This window comes from Pelophylax lessonae, assembly GCF_965119305.1.
Source record: "Pelophylax lessonae genome assembly, chromosome: 10".
NCBI lineage: Eukaryota > Metazoa > Chordata > Amphibia > Anura > Ranidae > Pelophylax > Pelophylax lessonae.
The window spans coordinates 213,200,442-213,211,195 of NC_138777.1; the positions used below are offsets into that span (position 1 = coordinate 213,200,442).

General features: G+C 46.7%; 1 protein-coding gene across 1 annotated transcript in view; it reads right to left on the reverse strand.

The window, feature by feature from the left end:
- Positions 1 to 456: 456 nt before the first annotated feature.
- Positions 457 to 10,754, reverse strand: part of USP10 (ubiquitin specific peptidase 10) — a 101,686-nt gene continuing 91,388 nt past the window's right edge. Inside the window, exons 12-14 of the mRNA XM_082270408.1 lie at positions 4,704 to 4,848; positions 2,774 to 2,839; positions 457 to 1,145 (exon numbers count right to left, since the gene is read on the reverse strand). Coding sequence (XP_082126534.1) covers positions 958 to 1,145; positions 2,774 to 2,839; positions 4,704 to 4,848 — 399 coding nt within the window. The 3' untranslated portion in view covers positions 457 to 957. The remainder of the gene's footprint in view (positions 1,146 to 2,773; positions 2,840 to 4,703; positions 4,849 to 10,754) is intronic.

A 10,754-nucleotide genomic window follows, 5' to 3' on the forward strand; every position in this document is an offset into this window, starting at 1 on the left:
TTCAGTTTTCATTACATTATTTTAGACCCCGTGATGTCACCACTGGGTCTCTATGCAATGCAATCAGATCATGGCTGGTGGGAGGGGCCAGCAGGGCTCTGCACATTTCTTCCTGAAGACATCACAGCCCCCTGCCTCAGTACTCCTCTCCAGAGCCCTCAGTCCTGATGCAAGCAGTGGGCACGCTCTTGAGAGGAGTTATGCAAATATCAAAAGGTCATGATGGGTGGGCGTCACTCTGGAGGAGTGGGTGTTCCTAAGCAAGCTGTATTTGCACACGTACCACCCACATGTGATGCTGACCCCTCCATGATTGACAGAACTAAAATCTAATGAATGATGGGGTTGGCCAGGGACTGTCAGGCTAGAGGGGGAAAGGACCAAAAGATGTCTGATGTCTACCAGCCAGGAAATGAGACGGGTTCTATCTGACTTGCTGCAGCTTCTAATGCACATTGTGAAAAGCTCACAGTGTGCAGTGAATTCAGAGTAAGTCATTTTAGTCCAGGAGAGGAGCCGTTACAACTGTGCAGGACTGAAGTTCTGCTTTAAAACCTGACAGAGGTTCCAACCCTTCCTCACGACATCCAAAACTAAAAACTTTAATTTTTTTTTGCTGGAGATTGGACATAATTTGTGTTTCTACAAGTCACATGTGTGCTTAAAACATCCTCATTTTTGAGAAGGAATTGTTACACTTTGCCAACCCACCCTCGTTTCTCGCTCAGGAAGGATGCAGCAAAGTGATTCAGACTTTTCTTGAATTCTACTCTAAAAATTTTTGTTCAAGAAAGGGGGAAAGAAAGTTTTAAGGAAAAGCTTGGGAGAAGCGGAGGAGGAAGATCACTCGAAAAAGAGTAGAGAGTTAAAAGGAAGTGAAAAGAGAGAGAGAGGTGATTCGTGTGTCTATGAAGCAGGAGTCTTGCGCGCGCCAGCTCACACAGCGCCAAGCGGAGTTCACAGCAGGTCTACGCGGCGGTAATACAGGAGGTAGGCCGTGCGCTCTACAGTCTGTTTCACCACCTGGAACTGGTTTATCACTTTGACAGTCTGGTCATCGATACGCAGCCAGCCGTTGAGACCAATCTGGAAGACGTCTGTAGTGTAGTGGCCGCCGGTGGCGCTGTTTCCGTGGTGGTACACAACTGAAAAAAGGACGAAATTAGAGGCAGGTACACCAAAATATAAATAAAATGACAGTCAAGAGGGTACGGGCACAACAAAGGATACACAGGATACTAAATCTCAATAGCTACTTGGCCGAATTGCAGCCATTTTGATCTAGAGCATTTAACTGCCTTTCAGCCCTCAGCTCCAACTACAATAAAAGAGCTAGACAGTGGCTTATGTGCATGAATGAGGAGTATCTCAGTCCCTAAACTTTTGTCAACTCATGCACACACCAAAATGCATGCACAGACCAAATGCCCATGGGACGGAGATATGCCATAACAAGAAATACAGCAGCAGAACTTAAATGGCATCACCTCCAACAACGATCTCCCCCACAAGGCTGCTTTCAGGTACGGACACAGAAATTGACTACCAAGTGAACGAGGAGAGAGCTGGGGGTTATTACTGTAAATACAGATATCAACATTGGGGGTAGGGTTACTATTGCGTCCAATGACACCATTGTTGGGAGGAGGTTTTTATTGCATCCTCCAACACCAATGTTGGGGGTCATTGAACCCACTGACGCCAATGTTGGAGGGTATTAGTGCATCCATGGATATCAATGCTGGGGGGTTAACATGGCACCCACTATCAATGCTGGGGGTTATTACACCCACTGATATGAATGCTGGGGGGTTATTACTGCGTCCACCAACACCAATGTTGGGGGTTGTTGTTACGTCCACTGACACCAATGCTGGGTGTTACTGCACTTCAATTTCTTTAGTGTGCGCATTGCGATATGCTGCAAATAATGAAGCAGGAGCAAACTTTTTGCGTGTTGAGGTGTTAAAAATCAGCTGGTAACGTGTGGCCCTCTGGAGGTGTCAGGGGCTGCATTTGAGGCCCTTTAATTTTCCAGGTAACCACCATTGAGCTACTACAATAGAAAGGTATATAAATACCAATAATAAAAATATTCATATTAGGATTGGCCATGTAGAAATTAAAAATTATTTTAGAATGTTAACCCCGAGCGTGACTCGGGGTGGATTTTTTAGTCTAGGATCGGTATCCCTGAGTCACGCTCGGGGTGGATGTGCAGAGCGTGCAGCGGTGTCTCTTACCTTCTCCTGGCGATCCAGCGATGATCTCTCATTGCTGTGACCGCCAGCCGAGAGTCCAGCCGCTCGTCCGTCGGTGTGATGACGTGTGTGTGTGTGTGTGTGTGTGTGTGTGTGTGTGTGTGTGTGTGTGTGTGTGTGTGTGTGTGTGTGTGTGTGTGTGTGTGTGTGTGTGTGTGTGTGTGTATATATATATATATAAATAAAACGCATGAATTATAATCTAAATATAATTTTATTATATATATTATATAATAAAATGATATTATTGATTCGATTATAATTCATAATTTATCACATCTGGGATGTCTACTAGACTCTTGTTTTGGTCAGGTTTAAGTCAGTAATTACTAAGAATTGTAGGCCTATAATACATAACGCCAAATTTCCATGAAAAAAATTGTACCGCTTTTGGTATGTAATTCCTGACATAATCATACCGCCAGGGAGGTTAAGGACGAGTTTAAAACTGCAGTCATTTATATTCTTCTAAAATATTTGCAGCATATATTGGACCCACTGATGACACTTACCTGCAAAGAGCCTGTAGGTCCTTTGGCCTTTAAATATCTTGCCTTTTACTCCAGGAGAAAGCAAATCTACAGAAGTAATGAGACAGAAACAAGTCAGAATTTTCGTTCATGTAGCGCAGTTATTTTAAAATTTAACCACTTGCTGCCCGCTAAACATACATTTCCTGATAGCGGGCGGCACAGCCAGGCATGGCAACATATTGGTACATAGAGATCCACTTCCTGGGTTTCTGGCACATTTGCATGCACCCCCCTGCTGTGTGCGCTGTGACTGGACACAGCACGAATTTGTCAGCAGGTTACAGCCAATGATTTGGCTGTATAACTGCTGATCGGCTGTGGCCATTCACAAAACACAGTTCTGTGTTTACAAACATACAGAACACCAAACACAGAAAAGCAATATGGGTGTTTCTTCTGCCTGAAATCAACTGAGTTCAAGGAGAAAAGATAGCCCGATCCTGTGAGTAAAAGCAGCACAAATACATTTTGTTAGGCACACAGTTAACCCCGATTGCCTTTCTGACCACCCATTCATGTCATTGGAACTAGCTTTCGACCGATTATTGGCAAAGCCGATATATCGAGGGCCGATATGCACTTTCCCCGATGAATTGAAATCGGCCACCAAGGTGACCGATATTGCAGATATTTCGGGAAAGTGCTGTACCGGAGTGATGTCTGCAGCTAGAGGCATCACCCCGGTACCGGCGTCCCTAGCCGACAGTCGGTTGTCTTGTAATGACAACCGATGTGGCTGAGAAGCCGCTCGGCTGTCATTACAAGGAGCCCCCCCCTTCCGCAGCTCGCCCGGGTCTCCCGTCCCACCGGGAGACCCGGGCAACCAGCCTGCACGGCTGCCGAACACCCGATCAAAGCCGCATTCGGCTCTGATCGGGTCTCCATGTAAAAACCCGGAAGTGATGTCATCAGTGGCCTCACTTCTAGGTACTGTCTGGTGCCAGAATCAAAAAAATGACAGCATTCAAAACAGCCAAACTTGGCGTTTTGAATGCTTTTAAGTGCAGAGGAGGGGTTTGGGGTCTTTTAGACCCCCAGATCCCTCAACAAGAGTACCTGCCAAATAAAAAAAAAAAAATTTGTACTAAAATATCAGGCAATATCGGCCGATACCGATATGCATTGGTCAAAATATCGGTATCGGCAGCGAAAAACGTTATCGGTCGATCACTAATTAGAACAGTAGAAGTGTACAGTATTATCATTGATCACTGTGTTAGTTTCACTAGCAACATCAGCATCAGTGTCCCTTCCCAGCCAGTTTCAGATTACCCGCCACACCATCACAGTCACACTAAAAGTCGCTGATCATCGCTATTACCAGTATGGCATCTATAGCTGTGTAAATTCTAGTATATATACCATAGACTGTGGACGCTATTCCCACAAACCAATATACACTTATTGGGATATTTTTTAGCAGAATCTATTTTGTCCTAAATCTATGAAGAAATTTCATTTTATTGGATGTTTTTTTAACACAAAGTAGAAAATAGTGTTTTTTTTTTTAATCAAAATTTTCAGTCTTTTTTAATTTATATATTAAAAAATAAAAAAACCCAGCGCTGAACAAACCCCACCAAAAGAAAGCTCAATTTGTGTGAAAAAAATGATAGAAATTTCATTTTGGTAAAGTGGTGCATGATCACGCCAGTTAAAATAGCACAGTGCTGAATAGCAAAAAATGCCCTGCTCATGAAGGGGGTAAAACCTTCCAGCGGTCAAGTGGTTAAAGTAAAAAACTTTGAGAAAAACATGGAGTCCAACATTATTTAGGTTCTCCAAATGAAAATGCTAGTTGCCTGGCTATTATACAGGCCTGATGACTACAAAACGAAGTCGCTGATTTGAAACAAGCATGAGGATTAGGAAAGTGAGATTCTCTTTCTATTGCCCCCTCTCCTCTCACCTTTACTAATTTCCAGATCCACAGGGTATTCAATATTCTTCACCAGCTTCTGGCAGCCGCCAGTCTTCTCGAACACGAAGCGTTTGAGGTGCAGAACGAGCACAGGAGGCAGCTCCTCCAGAGTCACCCGCCGACTGATTTCCACCTGGAAGAGGAGAAGGTGTTAGAATGAGGACAAGACAAGCCATTTCTTGGCAAGTCTTAACAGCCGGCTTTTTTTAGGGTAACCCGTATGATCCTGAGTGCGAGGTCAGCAGACTCCTAGCAGGGGTAGACAACCTTAGCACACCAGAGGTGGTGCAACTACAAATCCCATAAGGCACTGCAAGGCTGACGGCCACAGGAATGACTTCCAGATGCACAATGGGATTACAGCTGGAGTGCTGAGGTTGCCTATCCCTGCTCTATTGAATTTCTCTTTACTCCACTCCCAGCTACTTAAAGGAGACGTACAGCCAAAGCTTGTTTGACAGTACTTCTCCTATGGATTACTCAGTTCATTCTGCACTCCTATGACCTCTTTTCAGCAGACAGCGGGCTGAACCCCGCTGTCGGCTGACGTCACAGAGCAAATCCAGGCTCAGGCAAGATCATGGTCAGGATCCGCCCACATGCCTGGAGCATCAGGCTAAGCCTTTCAGCGAGCCAATAGGAGCCCCCTCCACAGCCCAGCACTCCAGTGACAGTCACCAGCTCTCTGCTGCCCTGGGAAATGAGTGATCGGCAGTGTTTGATCGCTCAGTTCTCAGTGTTAGAGCCAGCAGGAGACAGGTGCAGCATCCACCTAGGTAAGCATAATTCTGGAAAAATGACAATTCTCATACTTCTCTTTTAGAGTGTTAAGCAAGGAGGCGAGGGGAGGAAGAGCTGGGCCAGCACAGCCAGACACACTGAGAAGAGTAGAAGGTTATTACATAGAGCACAAGGCTGTGCTGGGGAATGGATTCTTCCTAAAGTCGTTACATTTTTACATTTTCTAGCTAGACACACATTGCAAGTTAACAAATCAAGAACAAAACACAAACTTTTTTTTTTTTTTACTCCCTGCCTTTACCTGCAATGTTTTTGGATTGGTGGAAGGGTCTTTTTAAATACAAAACATATCTCTCACTGGAATACCTGCCTCCTCTCTGGGGCTGTCCACTGCAAGCTCACCGCTCCGAGGTCCAGCGTAGGTCAATGTTGGAGTGTTTCAGTCAGTGTCCCAGCAAGGGAAAGGCCATAAACTATTTTCCATACATTAGGGTGAGCTGGCGGCCCATTTAAAACAAATGGGCAGCCTTTAGTAAATGGGCCAAAGAGGAATTTGGAAAGATTTCCAGTCACTTGCTACAGGAAGTGAAGGGAAGCCACCCAAATGGGACACAGCCAGTACAATGACACCCACCCATCAAAGCATTCTGATATTGGCATTATCCTCCCAAGAGCAAGCCCACTGCCTGCTTTAACCCCCTCGTTCACAGCGGTGCAACTTGAGATTTGACAGTTCAAAAATCTCATGAAAAATTGCACCCAATCTGTGCTTTTGGAACCGTTCAAATAGGTGCAACTCTGACTTGCATCGATTTGAAAAAGGTTAGGTCCCTGTACTATTCTTGGTAATTTCATGCGTGACTTTGGCATAGACATCTGTACACAAAATCACACGAGATGCACATAAAAAATGCAGTGCCTGCCAGTTTTGAAATCTCACTGAAGTAGTGCAAAGCCGCATTCAGTGTGAAGTGGGGGGGGTGTGATTAGGGCTCCTAAAAATCTATGTTTTTAGGAAGCTATGTAGAGCACCCTGCTAGCTCCGCCCCTCAGACTGGCTGCATGGCTGCATTGCATAGAGATGTATAGAAATCCAGTATTGGTGTCACTGGGTCTAAAATCATGTATATTAAAAAAAAAAAAAAAAAACGGAATGGTTTTATTTAAAAAAAATATATATAATTAGCTTGTAGATGAGGGCTGAATAAAAAGCCTCTAGTGTGCAGCAGCAGATTACAGGCAAACTACCACCTGCAACTTCCCTGTATAGGAGGTAAAGAGAACCTCCCTTATGAGCAAGCCAAGAAAGATGTGCAGAGCTGTAGACAAAGAGTGCGGCCCAGACAGGCCGCAGACAGCAGGAATTCTCAGCCCTGGAAGCAGAAGCTGGAAAGGGCTCCAAGCGGTGGCTTGCGTTTAGCTACAATAATATGAGTTAATACGGCGGGTCAGGCACTTGTCTGCAGCCAGGCCCAGAAGTTTCGGACAAGGCCAATAAAATTACTGGTTTCCGCAAACAAAACATCTATCTAAAATTGACTTTTCTTGCTCAGCTGGTAAAGAAACTGGTAGACGGCCAACGCGCCAGAAGCTGTTAAGTTACAGAGATTCTCATAATATTGATCAGTGTGTTTGTTAGAGAAACGCTCCATAGTCCAGGGTCTGGAATGGAGAAGACCATCCAAAAAAACAAACCTATCTTTAAAAAAAATGTAATAAGTCAATTACAGTATCTTCTCCCCCAGACAGGACTTGCGCTTGTTAAAGTCCCCTCCCCCCCCTCCGCTGCCAACACAATTGATAGCCTTAACCACTTAAGGTTTGCCCTAGAGAAGCTCGCTTCTGCTGTGATTACACACAGCGGAAGCCGATCAGTGGGCACACAGTACCCAATGTCCTCCGGCACCCGCCGATCATTAGACAGAGAGACAGAACTAATGTGCAGGAGATAACCGCGCTAATACAATATTGGAAAGAGACAGAACTGAAATATTCCTATGCAAACAAAGCAGACTGCTGTTCTGACCGGAGGGAAGGAATGGAATTTGTGCCCCTGCAAAGCAAGGAATAAACTCCATGCCTTCCCCTAGTAAAAGCACCTCAGTATAGTAAATCACAGGTTGGGCACACAGTTAACCCTTTGATCGCCCCTGATGGTAACCCCCTACCCAGCCAGTGTCATTAGTACAGTGACAGTGTATATTTTAGCACTAATCACTGTATGTGTCACTGGTCCCCAAAAAAATGGCAAAAGTGTCAGAATGTCCTCCGCAATATTGCAGTCACACTACAAGTCACTGATTGCTGTCATACCTAGTAAAAAACGTGAAATCCTTTTCTCTGAATTTCATTGACAGACGCAGCTCCAAATTCTTCTTGACCATTGGGTTATGGTGCCCCCTACAGGAGTGGGACACTAGACAGGAAAAATCTTTACCACGCCTATGGGGCAGTCCCTGCAGGAATATACCCACTCACTCTGCTATAGGATTCAGTTTTGTTGCAAGCAGTGTTTAGAAGAAAAAAAAATCCATCCCACTCAGAAAGAGGGGCGGGTGCTGCGTCTGTCAACGAGACGGCAGATCGGCCCTTGAAACAGCAGATCTTCCCTGAGAGGAAGTCTCCAAGGAGCATCGGCGACCAACCTCATCAGATCTGCGTACCAAGACTGGCGAGGCCAGTCTGGGGCCACTAGAATAACCGGAATCCCTTCCACCTCTATTCTGCGAAGAAGCTTCGGCAGGAGTTTCAGCAGAGGGAACGCATAAATCAGCCAATACTGACCCCAAGGAGCCACCAGTGTCTGTTGCGTCAGGCAGAGGATCCAGAGACCTGGCTACAAAGCTCTGTACCTTCTTGAGTCAAGAGGCTACCAGGTCAACGTCGGGTGTCCCCCACCGGTCACACAGCAGGAAAACACCTCCAGGTGCAAGGACCATTCCCCCTGATCCAACACCTGAAGACTCAGGTAATCCGCCTGCCAGTTCTCTACTCTTGGGATATGCACGGCAGAAAGGGCTGGAACAAAATTTTCTGCCCATTTCAGGATCTCGGCCACCTTCCCCGCCGACTCTTGGTGCCCCCTTGATGATTGACGCAAGCCACGGCCGTGGCATTGTCCGATTGAATCCGAACTGGACAATCCTGCAGACGACTTGTCCAGTGACTCAGGCAAAGGTTTATCGCTCTGAGTTTCAGAATATTGATCAATATTGAGCAGCAGTCTGGACTTCTCCACCGTCCAGGACCCCTGGACACAGCTTCCCAAGCACTCCTCCCCAGCCGGACAGGCTGGCATCCGTGGTTACCACGGTCCAATACAATGGGAGGAAGGACTTGCCCTGGCGTAGGGCCAACGAGCGAAGCCACCACAGAAGAGCACTCAACCGAATCATGGTGTCCAAGGATTTTTGATCTTTGCTCCACTTGACAAGCATTTCCCTTTGTAAGGGTCTCGTGTGGAACTGAGCAAATGGAACTGCCTCGAAGGTCGACACCATCAGACCTAAGGCTCACATGCAAGTCCGCAGAGAGGACAGGTTGCTGGATAACGAATTGCCCTCTGCAACGTTTTCAGCTTTTACGGGGGAAGAAACAACCTTCGCTGAGTCAGGCCCAGATACTCCAGTTTTGAAGATGGTCCAGAGCAGATTTTTTGAAATTGATGTTCCAACCGAACTCTTGCAGAGTCTGTACAGTGATTGTCAAGTCACCCAACAGGACTGAATGGGAGTCTGCTCTTAAGATCATCCAGGTACCCCAGTACCGCGAACCCCCTATTGTCGCAGTAATGCCAATACGAGAGTCAACACTTTGGTGAAGACCCTGGGAGCGGAGGCGAGACCAAAAGAGTAATGCTACAAATTGCTAATGCTCCTCTCCTACAGCGGAGCAAAGAAAACGCTGGTGTCCAACGTAAATTGGGAAGTGTAGACATGTGTCCTTGATATTAATGGAGGCCAAAAAGTCTCCTTGGTGTATGGATGCCACTACCGTGCGAATGGACTCCATTCAAAACTTCTGTACCCGCACAAACCGGTTCAGAGCCTTGAGGTCCAGGACTGGACGTACTTTGCCTTCTATCCTGGGAACAGTGAACAGGTTTGCATAAAACCTCTGAAAGCATTCTGGAGAGGAAACTGGCACAATCACCCCTTGCGACAGCAGATCTTGTAGTGCCTCTCGTAGATCGGCGTAGATTGGACAAGAAGAATCTGACGGTCGAGACCTGAATTCGATCTTGTAACCCGATCAGATTAGTTTGTGGACCCATTTTGTACTGAATCAAGGCAGTCCATGGTCCCGGAAAGAAGCAAACTGTCCCCCCACCCCAGTTACGAGTGAGGGCGTCCCTTCATGCAGACGGGGATTTGTCTGTATATCTGGATTGGCCTGCTCTCGGCTTACCTGACCATGTCTTCTTGGATACCCCAGAAGACCTAAATGGCTTAGATCTTGTCTCCTGCGTGGCGGAGGCACAAAAGGGCCGTCTGTGGGCTGTAAATTAAGGCCCCTGTATTACGTGGTGACTTGCCCTTGGAAGACGGAGGAAGAAGAGTACTCTTCCCACCTGTGAGACCCTTGATCAGTTCATCAAATGAGGATCCAAACAAACGGCCCCACGTAAAGGGGAGCTCTGATTGAGTCTTTAAGCCTGATCCGCAGACCAGCTTTTTAGCCACACCATGCGTCTAATAGCTACCCCCACCGCGGATACTCTGGCTACAAGAGGGGCCGCATCTAGCAACGCATTACATATAAATAGCAGGGCTTGGACCATTTGGTCGGTTAGCTCTGTTTCTAGGTCTCTTTTTAGTAACTTTGCCCATTCCGTTATGGTCTGGGACACCAGTGATCACCAAGCTCGGTGTAAGTATTTAGCCCGCTATCACATGTAAGTAGCGGAACAGAGACTCAATCCTTCTATCCACAGGGTCTGTAAAGACTAAGGGCTCCTCCAACGGGACCACAGTAGATTTGTTCAGTCTGAAGACCGGGTGGTCCACCTTCGGCGGAACGGCCCATTTTGCGGATACCGCGTCTGTGAATGGATAGCACCTCTTAAAATGCTTCGGCACCACTAACATCTGTTTGAGGCGCCCCCATAGGTCAGACAATTTTGTCAAAAAGTTCCAGACAAGGGGACCTGCGTCCCTGAAGCTGCAATTTCCCGCACTGACACTAAGTGCCTTCACCAGCGTGCTTTCCTGCGCGGCTGCAGATGAGGATTTGTCGCCATCCGAGTGCGATGACGCAGGACCCTCAGGGTGACTTGCGTCCGCGGCGCCCATATCTTCT